This window comes from Rhinolophus sinicus, chromosome 1, assembly GCF_057876585.1.
Source record: "Rhinolophus sinicus isolate RSI-liver-muscle chromosome 1, RSI-T2T, whole genome shotgun sequence".
Taxonomy (NCBI): domain Eukaryota; kingdom Metazoa; phylum Chordata; class Mammalia; order Chiroptera; family Rhinolophidae; genus Rhinolophus; species Rhinolophus sinicus.
Window position 1 is genome coordinate 55,174,775 of NC_142501.1, and position 18,721 is coordinate 55,193,495.

Consider the following 18,721-nt stretch of genomic DNA (forward strand, 5'->3'; position numbering starts at 1 on the left):
TACAGTTGAAATTTAGCTTTATTTTTCTATTATAAAAATAATGCATATTCATTATATAATAAAAGGAGGAGCACAAAAGGCGTAAAGAAGTTAATTTTTAAACTGCCTATAATCCCATCCCAGGGAAAACTACTAACATTTTGGCATACTTCATCCATCCTTTCCTATGTATTTTTTAATATACGATATTACTATATACTGGGGGTGCCAAAAAAACGTATACACATGTATTTATCTTTTGTTATGGGTATATATTGAGTATTACAATTTTAATATCTTTTTTCTTTTCTTAAAATGTGTATACATTTTTTTGGCACCCTCTGTCCAAAGTATTGTATCCAGCTTTTTCAACATAACATTATATTAACGTTATTTTTTCTCATATCAATAGAATCTTCTTTGTAAACATAATTCTAAAGGCAGAATAATATTCCATCATAAGGATATACTATAGTTCATTTAAACATTCTCCTAATATCAAATATTTAATAGGAGAGTTAGTGGATCAAAGCATATAAGCGTTACAGCCACTGTTTCCTAGAAAGGCTGTTCTTGAGAACACAGGGCGGGAATTAACAGAGCCAGTGAAGCGAGGGGGGTGTCAAGGTCAGCAACCAGAAGGAGGAAGCTCAGAGGTCCTGCCCTAGCCTTTCCAGCTCGTTGAGGAGGAAGTCCATATCAGCCCGGGTCAGCGCGGGGTTGGCCACGACCATACGGAAAAAGTTGCCCTTGGTCCCATGGGGCTGATAGCCAATCATCATGGAGCCCTCCTTCACCATGCGTTCCTTGAGTAGTGGTGCCACCTATCAAAGGGGTACAGAGAGCGTCCAGTTGCAGCCAGGGGTCAGGAGATGGGTGGGGTGGCTTCCTGGCCAGCAAGTTATCCAAGATGCATTTCCCTTCCACCCAGCCACCTCCCAGAGGTAGCCCTCATTGCTCTGATCCTGACCATGGCCCTAGTTTACCTTTCCCATCACATCTAACCTGCTTGGCCTTCTCTACCACCTGCTTTAGTCCTCATCCCGCCTATCTCCAGGTTGTCACAGGGGCCATGTTCTGCCACATCCTGAGTTTTCCCTGAGTCCCAACACTGCTGTAGTCTAACGTCAAGCCTCAGTCATCCTTAACACCTTCTTCTCCCCTCTCTGAATTCCCATATTTTTTATCTCTACCCCGTAATCTAACATGGATATTACAAGATTGCCTTGAACACAATTGGTTTCAAATAGATTACTCTTGTTTTCTAAATATTACTCCTTAAAGGCAAGAACATTCTTTTTTTTTACCCCCTTTCTTTCGCCTCCTTCCCCCCCCCCCCACTACAAGCCATTGTTTCTCAGTCTAGTTGTGTAGGACACAGCTCCCTGGCCCATGCTGGTATTGTGAGCCTTGCGCTCCCCTTGGCTGAGGCAGTCGGTCACTGGTCAGCCGCTCACGGCAGCTCTCGCTGGCTGCTGGCCGCTCACGATGGCTGCCGGCCACGGTTGCCCACAGCAGCCCACAGCAGCTCACGGCAGCCCACAGGAGTTTTCGCCAACCTCTGGCTGCTCACAGCAGCCCAGTTCCAGGGAGAGCCATTGTTCACAATTTTAGCTGTAGAGGGTGCAGCTCACTGGCCCAGGTGGGAATCAAGCAGGCGACCTTAGCATTAGGAGCACAGCGCTACAACCACCTGAGCCACTGGGCCAGCCCCAGCAAGAACTTTCTTGTCCTTTCAGATCACAGGCAGCACCTAGTACCAATCTATCCTTAGGGATCTATGACATATCTCCTTGCCTCTAGGAGGCATGTGTGGACTGGCCTTACCAGGTTGTTCCATCCCCAGTATCAGTGACTCTCTTCCGTGATCTCTCTGCCTCACATCTGTCCTGGGCCTGAGTTTCCAACAGATCTCCCAGCACTGAGATCTATATACTGTACACTGCTGACTTCCCCTATAACGCCCCTCTCTATCTTCTTCTCACTTTACAGAAACATATCATATTCCCCAACCCCATCCCCACAGAAATAAGGACCACTTGGTGGTGTTTTCCAGTTCACATCCCCACCTCAGGAGCAAGAGACCAGCAGAGACCTGCCATGCCACTCACAGTCAGCAGGGGGCAGAAACGTACCAGCTGCATCAGTTCCCCAAACTGGGTTAAACAGAGCCAGGAAGAGAAGAAACCTACCTTAGCCAGCCTTTCACTGTAATCAGGACTCTCTTGCTTGCCCCGCAGGCTGGGAGGCACGAACCAGAAACACACATTGACAAACTCAGGCTGGGAAGAATGAGGGAGGGGAGGGGATGAGCTGAGGAAGGGGGACTGTCCCCCTCTCACTCCCCCTCTTCCATTAGGGCTTTGCATGTATGATAGGCTAAAGGGGTACAGGGAGATGCAAAGAGCACAGAGTAGGTCATACCTCCATGACCAACTCAAATCCTTCCCGCTTCTTCATTTCGTTCACCAAGTACCTTCAAACAGAAATGAGAAAGCACAGGTGGAGGAGGAAAGGTAGAGATACAAAAGAAAAGAGACCCAGAGAATGAGCTGGAGAGGCACTGAGAAGAGGAAAGGGGTGCGGGCAAAGGACCCAGGGCAGGGGAACTGGACCTGCTCCTTACGCCTACCGGGTAAGGGTAAAGGCCTGGTCGATACGGCACTCCAGCCCTTGCCCGCCCTGGGCCTTCCACATGAGCCACAGCTTCAGACAGTCCACATGGCGGCCACACTGCACCACTTTGTCTCCCGTGTCCAGGGCCACATCGTAAAACTTGTCCTGCTGGAAGAGGTAGCTGGCCTGGGATCCATGGCAGTGCTTGAGCAGATTCTGTGGGCGGGCAGGAGGCTGTAAGACTCTACCTTCTCTACCTAGGTTTCTTCCAGCGCTGTACGTATCAGAGGATTTCTTAGCTCAGTCCACCCATTCCTTTCCTAAGAACCAGGCAGCACTGATAGGATGGCTGCTGGCTGACTCAGACCCCTTTCTCCGGATTTTCTCCCAACACCCAGAGTTCTTCCTAAACTCAACCCAGGATTCCTTCAACTACAACTTCAAGTTGTAAAGTTTTTTCTTTGCATGAGGACAGGCCACAGGGGGCGTGAGGGAGCCCACTACAGGGAGTTAGGGTGGTCTCAGATATTCAGCTTAAGATGGGATGGTAAGGAGAACACAGTAAGGCCAGGCCCCACTAAGGTGGGATAGAAAAAAAGACAGAGGTCCAGGGTGAGAGACGGGGCCAGGCCTGTGGCAGACCCACCGAGGTATCCTGGAGAAGAAGAGCTGAGCACTGCAGGCCTGCTGTGAGGAGTTTGTGGGGATTCCAGGCCACGGAGTCTGCCCTGGGGTGGACACAGCAAATCTGGGTCAGCTGGCTCTTCCTCAAGCTACCCAACCAAGCCCCCCTCTCTTCCTGGACCTCAGTAAAAGGGCTTTAGTCTCACCCCAGCCCAGTAAGAAGAGGTGCCAGGAAGAACTGCCATGTCTACTGTCTGACCTCCCAGCAGCAATCAATCATCTCTCCGATCCCCTTCCCACAAACCTCTTTTCCCCACTCCCATCTGAAGCTCCCTAGACCATGAATATTCTGTGGATCAAGGATTTGAAGGGTGGGATTTAGAAAGCAGGGGCCATATGCACCTCTGGATCCCATCCAGGAGATGTCTATGTGTCTGTGACAGCAAAACACTTCCACCCCAGGCAGCCTGTGGAGCAGAAGGAATAGCATGGGCTGAGCTGAGGCTCAGCCCGTCCCCACCTCAAACCCCTAGTCCCACTTACGTCCACGTGCATCCACAGCCCGTGACGCTGGCACACATCAGCAATTGCTTCCAAGGGGTCAAAAGCCCCCAGCACAGTAGTGCCAGAGGTGGCACTGACCAGGAACGGCACAGCACCCTATTGCAAAAATGCACAGGAAGAAAGAAGCTGTGAAGTCTTCTCAAAAGCAACCGAGAGCCTGGTGATAGAGCCTAGCTTGAAACTCCTTGCATACCTGATTTGGGCCCTTCCAACCTTACATGTTACTGTACACTTTAATTTGCAGCTGAGGACACTGAGATTCAGAGGTGTTAAAAAAAAACTTGCCATCAAGCTGAAGCGCCTGAGCCCAGGTCTGTCTGATGGAATCCAAGCCCAGGTGTGTCTGATGGTTTATCTCTAAAGCTCATACTCTTTCAAAAAAAATTTTTAATGTCTTACTGGAAGATCAAAATGCTATTTTAACAATTCTAACAGTATATGGGGGTGGCTGGATGGCTCAATTGGTTAGAGCATGAGCTCTTAACGGAAGGGTTGCTGGTTTGATTCCTGCATGGGCCAGTGGGCTGCACCCTTCACAACTGGATTGAGGACGGCGAGCTGCCACTGAGCTGCCAGAGGGGCAGCTGGATGGCTCAGGTGGTTGGAGCGCAAGGTCTCAATTCCCGCATGGGATGGTAGGCTGCGCCCCCTGCGACTAAGATTGAGGACAGCGACAGGACTTGGCACTGAGCTGCGCCCTCCACAACTAGATTGAGGAATGGCGACTTGGAGCTGATGGGCCCTGGAGAAACACACTGTTCCCCAATTAAATAAATAAATAAATACAAATTCTAATAGTACAAAGTTTATAGAAACACTGAATTAGTATTAAAAAAAAAAAAAAAGTGACGAAGAAAAGCCCAGGCCCAGATGGCTTCATTGATTAATTCTACCAAACATTTAAAAAAGAACTGATACCAATTCCAAACTTCCAAAAAACAAGAGAAAGGAACACTTCTGAATTCATCCTATGAGGTGAGTATTACCCTGATACCAAAACCAGACAAAACATTACAAGAAAACTACAGACAGTATCTCTTATGAAAATAGATATAAAAATCTAAAAAACACTAGCCAACTGAAATCGGCAACATATGAGAAGAATTATACACCATGACAAACTGGGATTTGTTCCAGGAGTGCAAGCTTGGTTTAATATCCAAAAATCTATTAATGTAATACACCCTATTAATAGAAAAAAAAGGAAGAAAAAAAAACATCTCAATGTGGTCTATTGATTATCTCAATAGACACAGAAAAACATTTGATAAAAATCCAACACTCCTTCACGATAAACATTCAACAAACTAGGAATTGAAGGGAACTTCCTCAACCTGATACAAGGCAACTACAAAAAAACCCAGTTAACACCGTACAAAATGGTGAAACACTGAAAGCCTTCCCCCTAAAATCAGGAATAAGACAAAGATGCCCTCTCTCTCCACTTCTATTCAACATTGTACTGAGGTTCCAGCAGGGCAATAAGGTAAGAAAATAAGAGGCATGCAGATTGAAAAGGAAAAAAAAAATCTCTATTTATAGATAACATGATATTATATCTAGAAAATTCTAAGGAATCCACTAAAAAAACTATTAGAATTAATAAATGGGTTCAGCAAGTTTGCAGGGTACAAGATCAATATTAAAAAATCAATTGCATTTCTATACATTAGCAATAAACAATCCAAAAATGGAATTAAGGAAACAACTGCATTTACAAGAACATCAAAAAGAATTAAAATACTTAAAAATAAATTTAACAAAAGAAGTGTAAGACATATACTCTAAAAATTAAAAAGCATTGTTGAAAAAAAATCAAAGACCTAAATAAATGGAAAGATGGTCCATGTTCATGGATCTACAGATTAGACACAATCCCTATCAAAATCCCAGTTGGTTTCTTTGCAGAAATTGACAAGCTGATCCTAAAACTCATATGGAAATTTAAGGGACCCACAAAAACCAAAACCATCTGAAAAAAGAACAAAGTTGGAGGATTAACACTTCCTGATTTCAAAACTTACTACAAAGCTACATTATTCAAGACAATGTGGTCTACAATATAGACGGGCATTATCAATGGACTAGAATTGAGAATCCAGGAATACACCCTTACTTTTATAGTCAATTGATTTTAAACAAGGATGCCAAGACAATTCATTGGGGAAAGAACAGTTTTTTCATAAATGGTGCTGGGATAACTGGATATCCACATGCAAAAAACAATGCAGTTGAACCCCTTTCTCATATCATACACAAAAATTAATTCATAATGGATCATAGAATTAAATGTAAGAGCTAAAACTACAAAATTCTAAGATAAAAATATAGGACTAAATCTTCATGAGCTTGGATTAGGCAAAGCCTTCCTAGATATGACACCAAAAGCACAAGCAACCAAAGAAAAAAATAAATAAGTTGGACTCATCAAAATTTAAAACTTTTGTGCTACAGAGGACACCACCAAAAACGTGAAAAGACAACTTAGAAAATGGAAAATATTTCCAAATCATACATCTGATAAGGGACTTATATCTAGAATAGAATAGAATAAGCACATGACAGGATGCTCAACATCATTAGTCATCAAGGAAATGCAAATCAAAACCACAGCAAGAAACCACTTCACACCCACTACGATGGCTATAATAATAATAAAAAAAACAGGTGTCAGTGAGGATGTGGAGAAACTGGAACCCTTATATACTGTTGCTGGGACTGTAAACTGGAGCAGTCATTTTCAAAAATAGTCTGGCGGTTCCTCAAAGGTTAAATATAGAGTCACCACATGACTCAACAATTCCACTACCAGGTACCTATATAACCAAGAAAAATGAAAAACACATGTTCACATAAAAACTTGTACACAAATGTTCAGAGCACCATTCTTCATAATAGTCCCAAACTGGAGACAACTCAAATGTCCAACTGAGAAATTAATAAATAAAATGTGGTATATCCATACAGTAGAATATTATTTTTCAATAACAAAGAATGAAGAACCCACACCTATATTGTCATTTAATCTATGACAAAAGGAGCAAGAATATACAATGGGGTAAAGACAGTGTATTCAATAAATGGTGCTGGGAAAACTGGACAGATACATGCAAAAAAGTGAAACTGGACCACCTTTGTACTCCATATTCAAGAATAAACTCAAAATGGATTAAAGACTTAAATGTAAGACCCCAAACCATAAAACTCCTAGTAGAAAATATAGGCAGTAAATTCTCCGACAGTACCCTTAGTGATATTTTTTTCTGACATCTTCTTAGGCAAGGGAAACAAAAGAAATATAAACAAATTGGATTACATTAAACTAAAAAGATTTTGCACAGCAAAGGAAACCATCAAGAAAACTAAAAGACATCTTACTGAATGGGAGAAGATATGCACCAATGATATATCTAAAGGGGTTAATATCCAAAATTTATAAAGAACTCATACAACTCAACACGAAAAAAAAAAAAATCCAATTAAAAAGTGGGCAGAGGACCTGAATAGATTTCTCCAAAGACAGCATACAGATGGCCAATAGACATATGAAAAGATGCTCAACATCGCTAATCACCAGAGAAATGCAAATTAAAACTGCAATGACATATCACCTCACATCTGTCAAAATAGCTATCAACAAATCAAAAAACATGTGTTGGTGAGGATGTGGAGAAAAGGGAACCCTCATGCACTGTTGGTGAGACTGCAAATTGGTGTAGTCACTATGGAAAACAGTTTGGAGGTTCCTCAAAAAATTAAAAATAGAACTACCTTATGACCCAGCAAGTCTACTTCCGGTTATTTATCTGAAGAAACCCAAAACACTAATTTGAAAAGATATGTGCACCCCTGTGTTCACTGCAGTGCTATTTACAATAGCCAAGATATGGAAGCAACCCAAGTGCCCATCAGAAGACAATCAGATAAAGAGGTGGTACATATGTACAATGGAATATTACTCTGCCCTAAAAAGAATGTAATCTTACCATTTCTGACAACATGGATGGACCTACAGGGTATTATGTAAGTGAAATAAGTCAGACTGAGAAAGACAAATACCATATGATGTCACTTGTATGTGGAATCTAAAGAACAAAATAAACAACCAAACAAAACAGAAACAGACTCAGAGATACTGAGAACAAACCAATGGTTACCAGATGAGAGGGTGACTGGGGGGATGAGTGAAAAAGATGAAGGGATTAAGAAGTACAAATTGAAAAAAAAAAAAAAGAAGTACAAATTGGCAGTTACAAAATAGTCACAGGGATGTAAAAGTACAGTATGGGGAGTATAGTCAATAATATTGTAAAGACTATGTATAGTGCCAGGTGGGTGGAGGACTTACCAGGGGGTATCAGTTCATAAATTATATAAATGTCTAACCACTATGCTGTACACCTAAAACTAACATAAAATAATATTGAATGTCAACTAAAATTGAAAAAAAAAATAGTCACAGAGATGTAAAGTACAGCATAAGGAATATAGTTAATAATATCGTAGTAACTACGAGTATGTACAGTGTCAAATGGGTAATAGATTCATTGGGGTGATCACTTTGTGAGGTATATACATGTATGATCACCGTGTTGTTTTGTACACCTGAAACTAATATAATATTGGATGTCAATAGTAATTGAAAAATAATTTTTAAAAATTAAAAAAAAAAAGAAAGGAAGGAGAAGTAAAGGAAAAGAAGAAGTAATAAGAAAGGAAAGAAGGGAAGAAGGAACCCAGATCTTGGGATCATTCCACTGCACCACTCAGTTTACAGAACTCATTTAGCAATTCTTAGTTTATTTTAAGCAAGTAATTTATAACAACATTGCAAATTTCAAAAAACAAAAAAAGAAAGAATGAAGACCTGGTACATGCTACAACATGGACGAACCTTGAAGACACTATGCTAAGTGAAGGAAGTTCATCACAAAGGCGATGTATAGTATGATTCCACTTGTATGAAAAATCCAGAATAGGCAAATGCATAGAGACAGCAAGTAGATTAGTTGATTTTTTTGCATGTATCTGTCCAGTTTTGCTAGCACCATTTATTGATTAGTTGTCTAATGGGAAGTATGGAAATATTGGGGAATTGATGGCTAGAGGGTATGGGGTTTCTTTCTGGGGTGATAAAAATATTCTAGTATGTATTGTAGTGACAGTTGCACAACTCCATAAATGTGTTAAAAACCATTGAATTGTACATTATAGATGGGTGAATTGTAGGACGTGAATGGAATTATATGTCAATAAAGCTATTACCCCAAAAAAGTTTACAATGAAAGTGATACTTCACTGTTCTACTTGCCGCTTATACTGCTACTCAGAGGTAACATCCATGTCAATAAATATACATTGTTCTAAATAACAACAGGCTCAAAGTGTCCTTTGTACCCTGCAACTTGCTACATATACACACACACTTATATATGTGTGTATATATACTTAAATATATGGTGGGGGTATTTTCATATGTGTATATATTTCCACCTTATGCTTTTAAATGACTACATAGTACTCCAATAATAACAACCACAATAATAATGGCACCTAATACTTATATAGTGTTTCATGCCTCTTAAGTGCTTTATATACATTAATTCATTTAATGCTTACAGTAATTCTATGTGATAAGTTCTATATTATGCTCATTTTACAAAGAAACTGAGACACACAGATATACCATGATGCTGATGGACATTAAAAAAAAATTTTTTTTTTTGCACTTTGCTCCAGTGCACAGAATTTTAAGTACCATGACAATGATTTACAGAATCAATCCTAGCAGTGGGACCTGAATCAGTGGATAGATACATTTAAAATGGATACTGAAGCTGCCAAAACGCCGTCTAAGATGGCGGCAGCAGTTCATGTAGCCCACCACTGTGCCTCCACATTGCCCACTGCTCACAGCCTGCGCTCCTCACCACTGGCCCACACATGTGCCCGAGCTTCTCTCTGCACAGACCCTCCCAGCTCACAGAAACCCTCCACACTACACTTCAGGCCTGAATACCCTCCCTGCATTGCTGCCTTGAGACTCTCTTCAGTGATTCGGTTCGGTCCTGCTCCTGCCTCTCAGAGTCCAATCCTGCCTAGGGGTCTCAGCAAAGACCCTGAGGGGACCAGCGTGTCCTTGCCCCTCAGACTCCCCAGGGATCACTTCAGCCCATAGGGGAGACGGGAACAGAGATCAAGGAGAGAGATGAAGGATACCTCGAGCAGGGAGAGCCCAAAGAACCCTCCAAGAAAGGAACAGAAGGGTCTTGCCCCTTCCTCACTCACCTCAACCTCAGCCAGACTGATCTGCCTCTCCAGATCCTCAGGGATCATTTTCCCTCTAGAAAAGAAAATTGAGTGGGTACAGAAGCAATGGGCTTTCTAGGCTAGGAGGCAGAAGTGTTGAGAGCAGGGTAATGTGGGGTTAGCAATGCAGAGGCTACAATGTGGACTTCTCCCTAAGAAGGGTAAACAGATCTCAGGGGACAGGGCACCGAGACAGAAGCAGCAATTCTGCAGGAACAGCGAGGGCAGAGAAGAGGCCAGGGGCGTGGGCCTGTGACCGGAGCTTCTGACGGTGGGAAGGTACGCAGGCAGCGCCAAGCCAGGTCAGAGCTACATGGACAGGACCTCACCTCTCATCTGCCTTGACCACTCGGACACTGTCGGTGCCAAGGCCCAGAAAAGCCGCTCCCTTCTTGATGGAGTAGTGACACTGTGTAGGAAGGCAAAGGGCACATTAGTGTGACGATGGGGAGGAGAGAGTCTAGTAAAAGTCAAGTACGAGCTGCAGCAGATGAGACCCTGTAGCCCAGGGCTTCTCAAGTGTGCCTTTGAATCACTGGGCTGTCTGACTAAAATGCAGACTCAGATTCAGTAGGTGTGGGGTAGGGCCTGAGATTCTGCATCTCTAACAAATGCCCAGGTGATACTGACGCTGCTGGTCCATGGACCACACTCCGAGGTGAAAGGGTGTGGCCTATGTCCCTCCCTACCCCCCAGACAGAAGGCAAGGTGAATAGGAGGCCCCTTGATTGGAAGGAAGCACATCCGCTTGGGGGCTGGCAGAGGACCTGACAGGTCTCAGACTCAGCTGGCGAGAGATTAGAATCAGGAGCCCAGGGTAGGTCTGTGCCTCTTCCTGACCTCCTCTGATGTGAAGAGGGCTAGGGGTGGCAATGCCCGGAGGCCCCTCCTCTTGCAATCTGGGTAGCGCCTATAGCGGGCCAGATTCACAGCATACATGTTGGAGATGGAGCCACCTGTCACAGGGAGGGGATGGAGGCAAAAGAAAGGGACAGTGGGTCAAAACTGGGGCTTACCTCCCCTGACCTCGCTGCCCAGAACTGATCAAAGCAGCACAAGTGATTGGCTCCCAGGCCATGAATTCCCAGGGTTCGACAAATGGCATGACGACAACCCAGAACAGCCCCAGGACCCGCAGATCGCCCTGACTACCCGCCTCCACATCCTGGGCTGCCCCCAGCATAGCACCCACCCAGAAAGGGCAGCCATCAGAGCACTGATCCCATGGACTGTTGGGCAAACATGATGATACAGGGTATTGGGCGGCCTCTCTCTGGTTTGGCCCCAGCCCAGATGGACAGGAAATAAAGAGGAACCCCCACTGCCTGCCAGCTTAGAGCAATAGAATGGTGGGGAAGGAAAACCCCTTAAGAAGTCCCCCTGCCTTCTCACATACCAGGACAGAAGACCCCATCCCCAGAGCTCCAGCCCACCAGCGCCCGCAGTGTCTTCAGCACTTCTTCCTCCATGAGCACAAACACAGGAGCTATTTCATAAGTGTACCTGCCAGGAGAGGTAACGATGAGAATGGGGAAGAGACAGGGAGGGACTCCAGGGGAGACTCTCAGGCCAGTGGGAGAAAGGAGGTGGTGCGAATGAGTGAGGGGAGGGTCCACAGAGAGGGGGAGTTGCTGACAAAGAACCAGGGAAGCAAGTGTGAGGGAGGAGGGGTCAGGACGCAGGAGAAAGCGTGGAGAAAGGTGGTCCAACGGGTCCAAAGGGATAGGCTCTGCAGCAGAGATCACCAGAAAACAGAGAGGGGGACAAAGGCCATTCTCTCCCCTCCCCCTAGGGCACATCTCCCACAAACCCATATCCTTTCTGGGGTGGGGGTGGGGTCCTGTGGCGTGGCTCACTGGCTGGTGTTGAGGCTCTCGGTGACGATGCGCCCAGCCAGAGCATGGGGATCCAAACCTGAGAAGAGCTGGTTGAAGAAGCGTGGGTGACCTGGGGAGGGGGGCAGGGAGCTCAGAACGGAGCGGGGACAGATTCCAGACACTCTCCCCACCAGAAGCCAGGACCCACAGGTCTTCACGCTGTATCGGATCACAGCCCGGCACCGCTCCAGGATCTGCTCCCGAGGCTCCCCCTGGCGCCGCAGCTCCAAGTCCAGCAGCTGCTTCAGCTCCTCCGGCTCCTTCCACTCGCAGACCTAGAAGAAGCGGGCGATTCTGGAGGCCCTTAGCTACTCCATTAACTGGCTACCCAAACCACATCTCAGTACAGATACCACCAACTTGCATTTAAAGCAACAAGTTAGGAAGATTTTCACAGAAACACATGAACAGGGGTAAGTAAACACAGTGAGACAGTGATGAATTCTGGGGAGAAGCATTGTTGGAGGGGGAAAGTTCTGAGCCAGGTCTGATAGGCAGGAAGAAGAGGGAGAAAGGACCCACCTTCTCAGAGGCACTGGTCCCTTTCCAAATGATCTCATCCACCACAATCCCAAACACATCCCGGAGCAAGGCTTCTGCAGCCATGGGGTCACCACCACAGGAGAGGAGTGGTTTAGAGTCAGCCATCAGGATAAAATCTGTGAGCAGAGCAGGAGTTACTCCCTACTCAGCCTGCGTACCCTACCTAGATCTAACCACTAAAAACCCCAACCCCTTAATGAGCCTAAGGCCCCAGTCCTGCAGCTCACCCCCAGCTTTCACTGTACATACAAGGGCAAGTGAGAGCGTCCAGGAAGAAAGCCAGTAGAAAGAGGTGGGAAAGTAAAAGGCAGTTAGCACGGAGCAGGAGGAATCTAGTGGCCACTGCCTGCCTAAGGCAATGACGAGAGGGTTATCTTTCTGCTCAGTTGTCTGTGAAGGTGAGCTGGAGGTACGGCACACAATTAGCTTTTCAGAATGTTAGGACCAGGGCAGCAGAGGGAGCAAAGTATGGGCAGCAGTCACGAGACCATGACATCACTCTCACGCCCTTGCCCTGAAAAAAACCACGCAGAGATTTGGCATAGGGACAAGAAGTTGAGATAAGTCCCCTGAATAATCATTAGCTAACATGAAGAAGGGGGAAATGAGATGAAAGGCAAAAACACATGCCACATTAACTTCAGGATTAAGAAGGGGGGGGAGTAGAGAGCCAGCAGGAAGAGGGGCTTCACACCATGAATCAAAGGGCCCAGAGGGGGGTCTATGGGGGATATTTGGCAGGGAGGCAAGGGTGGGGGCTGAGGGTGAGGGGGGAAGCCCGGCCAGGGGCCTTGGGGCAGGCTTAGGGAGGGCGGGGTGCAGGTGCAAGAAACTTCTGCAGGTGACCCTGGAGCTGAAGAAAGCCTGATGCTGGTGGAGGTGAAATGTTCAGACAGGCCTCAGACGCCTATCGCTATATCCCAACCCGCAGAGTCTTTTCAGGACTGTCCTACTTTCTAAAGCCCTCTCCCAGAGCAGGAAGGAAAGGAGGTTATGCTGAGGAAGCATTTTGTTAAACAGGTGTAACCCTGTGCCTTCAGGCTGAGAGCACTCAATGGACAGGGAGTGGCTGGTGGAAGTGAGCACCGGCTGTGCTCATGCCAGGGGCTGGGGACTGAGAAGGCCTCCCTGTCCCCCTGCGAGCACACAGATGCACCTGCAACAGGTGCAGCCCAGGGCCTGGCTAGATGCTGACCCCAAGTGCTATTCAGGAAAAGAGGAGATCGATGAAGGCTGAAGACTGACTGAGGAAGATCTATAGTAGGACTGGAGCTGAATCTTGAAAAGGGCAGGAGAGATGAGATTGATGAAAGGGACGAAGAGAGGCACACAGGGGAAGGTGAGGACGCCACGAGCTTACTTACATTAGGAGTGAGTGTGGCCCCTTCTAAGGTCAGTGAAGGCACCCAGCTGGCTGGAGGGAGGGTCTACAAGGGGGATACAGGAGCACGGCTGCATGAGATTATGGAGAGCCTGGAGTGCCAGCCAGGCCAAGGAATCTAAATTTTATCCTGTAGAAAATGGGAAGTCACTGAAAGATTCTGTGGCAAGGAATAATGTATCACACTGATGCTCTCAGAAGACCAGTGGTTAGCAGCAGGACGCAGAAGAATTAACAGGCTGTTACTATAAACCAGACAAGAGGGGCGATCCACCCTTGAATAAAGATCGTGTTGGCAGGAAAGAATAGCGGAATCTGCAGGCTTGGCCACTCACCAGATTACACTCAATTCGACATTTATGGACTGTATGTTGTAGGAGAAGTGGCAGTCAAAGATAACCCTGGCTTTCAAGCCTGGGTGACTGAAAAATAAAGGTGCCCCTGAAAGAAATTAGGATGCAGCAAGGGGAAGCTGGACAGAAAGTAAAATGGTTATTTCTTGGAAATACTCATCCCAGTGGAAGTGTCCCAGGACTACAGACACTCAGAGCTCTGATGAGATGCTAGAACGGAAAGCAAAGCAGAGTCAAGAGTCAGGGCGCCGCAGAAGCCTTGTGACAAGTTCCACTCCCCCTGGGAGAAAAGGTTCAGAGAGATGGTCATGGAGAGAGGGGTAAACACCAAGGCTTGGGGAACCCTCAAAATGCGGGGCAAGAGGATCAAGAAAATGTGGAAAGGGGGTAACCTTCCTCCAAGTGGGCTGCTCTGACGTAGCCACTGTCCACAGCCACTGGACTCCACACTGGTTGAAAACACACATCCAAGGGACTCTGGTGGCCCTATCCTTAAACTTTTCCTCAGTAGATTGGGTTTGGAGAAAATAAGGGAGCTGGCCTAGGCCCAGGAATGAGTCAATCCCTCATCAGTGTTCACTCTAGCTTCCCTGACAGGTGGCAGCAGTGGGGTGTTTAGGAGAGAGGCTAATAAAACTAGGTACCGTTGAAGTACTTACCATACTCTGTACTTAATATGCATTGTTCTAATGTTCACAATCGTTTAGGGTGAGTGTATTACCCACATGTGAAGATGAGGACACTGAGATGCCAGAGACACTATGTATGTAACTTGTCCAGATCACGCAGCCAGTATGTGACCAAGCTGGGTTTGAACTCAGGTGTGTCGGGCTCTGAAGCCCCTGCTCCTAACCATCCCACTCAACAGCCTCACATGCAGCTCTCTCAGGCACTGAGTTTGCTGTAGTGGGAAAGCCACTGGGCCAGGACACCTCAGGGCTTCAGTTTCTGTAAAACAAGGGATTTAAAGAGAGACTCTCCAAGGCATCTGCTGGGGTTCATAGGCGCTCAGGCCCTTGGATATGACAAGCAGGCCAGGGGAGACATTACTTTTACAGCAGGGGAAACAGGCTGCAAGGAGGGAATGAAGAAAGAGAGACCCCCGGGCTGGAGGGAAACCTTTCTCAAAGTTCTGAAGAGAGGGTCTGCAGGGAAGACCATGGCTCCATCCATGTGACACCTTCTTTATTCATCCCACATCAGTCACCTCTCAGAAATGAAATCTGGAGGTGAGGGCTCTGAACACCCCCCATTTCCTCCCGGGGTAAACAGGGAAGTGAGGCATCACTACCCTCATTCCCCACACAGAATCCTGCCCTGGGTACCTGAGAGAGGGAAGAGCCCCTGCCCACAGAGAGTTTTTCTTTTTAAAAGCAAGAAGGACATTAACTCACAAGATAGAACGATCAAGCAAAGCAACATGAAGCGTTAGAAACAGTGCATTAGCCCCTGGCTGAGAAGATGCTGGTAGGACCAAGTAGGATTTTTTCAAAAATTCACAAATTTGTTCTGACTTCATGGGATCTCTAGTCTATAAACTCTTCTCACTATCAACTCCCTCATATCTTTCTTTCTACAACCTAGATTAGATGGTCCATTGTTTCAACCACTCTTTATCCAAAACCCTCAACTCTCTGGCCTTACTGTCCTTCCACGAAATCCACCTGGCAAAACCTTAATCCACTTGGCCAGTCCTCTTACCAAATCCAGCAGAACTGCTGCATTCTGCTAGTGAAAAAACCACCTAACCATTCAAATCGGCATTGCTATAAATTCATGGTCTCTGTGCTCATTCCAATTAAACACAGCAGATGAAAACCATGTTCACCACTACTCCTTCCTGACACCTCACTAAAATGACACCAGTGGAATTTTAACTCCAGAAGAATAAAGCAAAAGAGAAGAGACAGGAGACAAGCAGTGTCCATAATGGTAGAAGATGGAAAGCAGATGAAAAGTGGTAACTGGTTTAGCACATAGCAGCAAGTCCAAACCAGCATATGTATAGAGGATAACGCCAATGGGAAACAAGCTGGTTCTTGGGGCACAGGCCCAGAAAGGCTCAGGAACTAAAAACCAGCTCTCTTGGAAGGCAAGAGGGAGGGGCACAGCTAAAAATATGGAAATTAGATGAAAATTTATATAAGGAACATTGAGACCCTCAGCTTCCTCTCCCTGCCCATTCAGCCCACAACCCCCTCCTCCTACTTCCAAAGAAACAGGAGGTGTGTTTTTAGAGAAACTGAAACATGGAGACCTAGACTTAGGAACATCTGGCACAGCAAGAAGTAAAGATGAGGCATTGCCCTGAAGATAGGAGGGTCAGGAAGTTACATATTGAATGGATTCCTTTCTCTTAGTCAGCATTCAGAACCAATGGCCAGGGGTAAACCCTCCAGGGCCAGGAGACTGGAGGATTCCTCTCTAGAGAAACTGACCTCAATCGCCCCAGAGAAGAAACAACCTACTGAAGCTCTCATTTCAGTCCTTGTCCAATCACCTAGTCAGTGATACCCACCCGTCAATAAGGCTTATCCATGCACTTGGGCCCTCCAATGTGCCTCAGTGCCTCGCTCTTAAATGCGTGCGACCAGCTAGCCAAACACCACCACACACTTGAGAAAAGCCCCTAACCTGAACCACAGAGGTAAACACAGACAAACTGAAAAAAAGGCATTTGGTGGAAGAAGAGAAATGCCGTGAGCAGAAGAAAGCCTCAAAACTTCAAGAAGCTATTGCATCCATTAAAAAAAAAAATAGGTTGCTCTCAAAAAGGAATATTGAAAGAAGAAGCTCTAGGATTTTAAAAACATGGCAACTGAAATTAAAAATTAGACATAAAACGAAAATCACACAGAAAAGATAAAAATATAAAGAGCTGGATAACAAAAAAGAATTTTAGAAGATCAATCCAAAAGGCCCAATAGTCAACTAATAGAAGTTTCAGAAAGAGAAGGAAAAAACAGAGGAAATAAATAAAAGTTTTACAGAACAGAAGGACAGATTAAAAGGATCTGCTGAATGACCAACACAAAGATAGATTATTGTTTTGGAACAATGGAGGATCTACATACTTCTGGAGATAAAACAAACAAATAAGCCAAAACCAGGTCACAGACACAGGATAGACAATCAGACCACATCAAACTTCTTCATCACAGGACAGAGGTAAAAGGAATTCCCAGGAAGGTAGTAACCATCTTCAGAGCAAAAAAGCAGCAGTGACTGAGCTCCACTGGACACTCAGTACTGCCTGGCATCATGACTATTTTGCTATTGTCAGCTTTCCAATTCTCTGTAGCAACTATTTCAAAAATTTCCCACACCTCTCAAATTATTAACCTAGCAACCTTCTCCATTTCTCTCATTTCAAATTTCTTAGAGAAAATAAATAAAAGCCATCAAAACTTACTCAACATTTTGTTACCTGCATTCTAGATCCCACCTCCTCCTTTCCTCTCCCTTTCTTCCTTCAATATTTATTCAGTATCCAGTATATGCCAAGCACTTTGGTGGCTGTTAGAGGTACGAGGTGTGAAAAAAAAAAAAAATACGGTGCATGTTTAAATTTTTAAAAATTATTACGGTTAAAGACACATTGCCATTAAACGCCCTGAAAATACTCACCCTCACTTCGAACACGCTTATCCCATCGTTCTTGCCACTTTCTGAAGCAGTTCTGGAAGTCCTCTTTCAAGAGTGTCTTTAGCTGTGCTGTCATGGCTGCCTCAATGACCTGAATCAATTCAAAACGTTACCTTTCATGGTCATTTTGACTTTGGGGAAAAGCCAGAAGTCACACGGTGCCAGATCTGGTGAATAAGGTAGTTGAGGACACACTGTAATGTTTTTGACAGAAACTGCTGTACCAGAAGCGATGTGTAACACACATCCTATCCATTGTGATCAAACAGTACAGTGACTGCTGCTGCCCAGTGCCATCCAATGGAAAGGCAGGGATCTTCAATATGGGAAGTGGCACATCAAACCTTAGTAACAGTGTGTGACAAGTTTCAGCCTGTTCGGTGCTGTCAGTTGGGTGTGAGCTACGGTTGAGAGACGGAGTGTTTTAAAGTGTGCCGTAAATCATCCACCATCATGATAACGCTCTGTGTCACACATGCCATGATATATGGCAATTTCTGTCAAATAAAAACATTACAGTGTGTCCTTATCCACCTTATTCACTGGATCTGGCCCGTGCAACTTCCGGCTCTTCCCCAAAGTCAAAATGATCCAGGACATCAAGGCAGCCACGACAGCACAACTAAAGATGCTCTTGAAAGAGGACTTCCAGAACTGCTTCAGCAAGTGGCAAGTATGATGGGATAAGTGTGTTTGAAGCGAGGGCAAGTATTTTGAGGAGGATTAATGGCAACATGTCTTTGACTGTAATCAATTTTTTTTAATTTTAACATTCACCATATTGTTTGATCACACCTCATACAATGGGAAGCAGAAGACTACAGCCCTGC

The 18,721-nt window shown here is 45.2% G+C and overlaps 1 protein-coding gene across 4 annotated transcripts in view; it reads right to left on the reverse strand.

Moving 5' to 3' along the window:
* The window catches only part of CSAD (cysteine sulfinic acid decarboxylase), a 25,166-nt gene continuing 6,445 nt past the window's right edge, over positions 1–18,721 (reverse strand). The window contains exons 1-15 of one of the 4 annotated variants that reach the window (XM_074325638.2): positions 12,762–12,966; positions 12,492–12,628; positions 12,118–12,244; positions 11,949–12,039; positions 11,489–11,595; positions 10,933–11,048; positions 10,422–10,501; positions 10,072–10,126; positions 3,763–3,879; positions 3,622–3,686; positions 3,242–3,323; positions 2,612–2,811; positions 2,404–2,455; positions 2,172–2,261; positions 1–803 (exon numbers count right to left, since the gene is read on the reverse strand). In XM_074325638.2, the coding sequence (XP_074181739.1) occupies positions 630–803; positions 2,172–2,261; positions 2,404–2,455; positions 2,612–2,811; positions 3,242–3,323; positions 3,622–3,686; positions 3,763–3,879; positions 10,072–10,126; positions 10,422–10,501; positions 10,933–11,048; positions 11,489–11,595; positions 11,949–12,039; positions 12,118–12,244; positions 12,492–12,617 (1,482 nt within the window). In that variant the 5' untranslated portion in view covers positions 12,618–12,628; positions 12,762–12,966 and the 3' untranslated portion in view covers positions 1–629. Of the gene's footprint in view, positions 804–2,171; positions 2,262–2,403; positions 2,456–2,611; positions 2,812–3,241; positions 3,324–3,621; positions 3,687–3,762; positions 3,880–10,071; positions 10,127–10,421; positions 10,502–10,932; positions 11,049–11,488; positions 11,596–11,902; positions 12,040–12,117; positions 12,245–12,491; positions 12,629–12,739; positions 12,967–18,721 lie in introns of those variants that run through there. The other 3 variants (XM_019724482.3, XM_074325640.2, XM_074325641.2) reach the window with 3 other exon arrangements.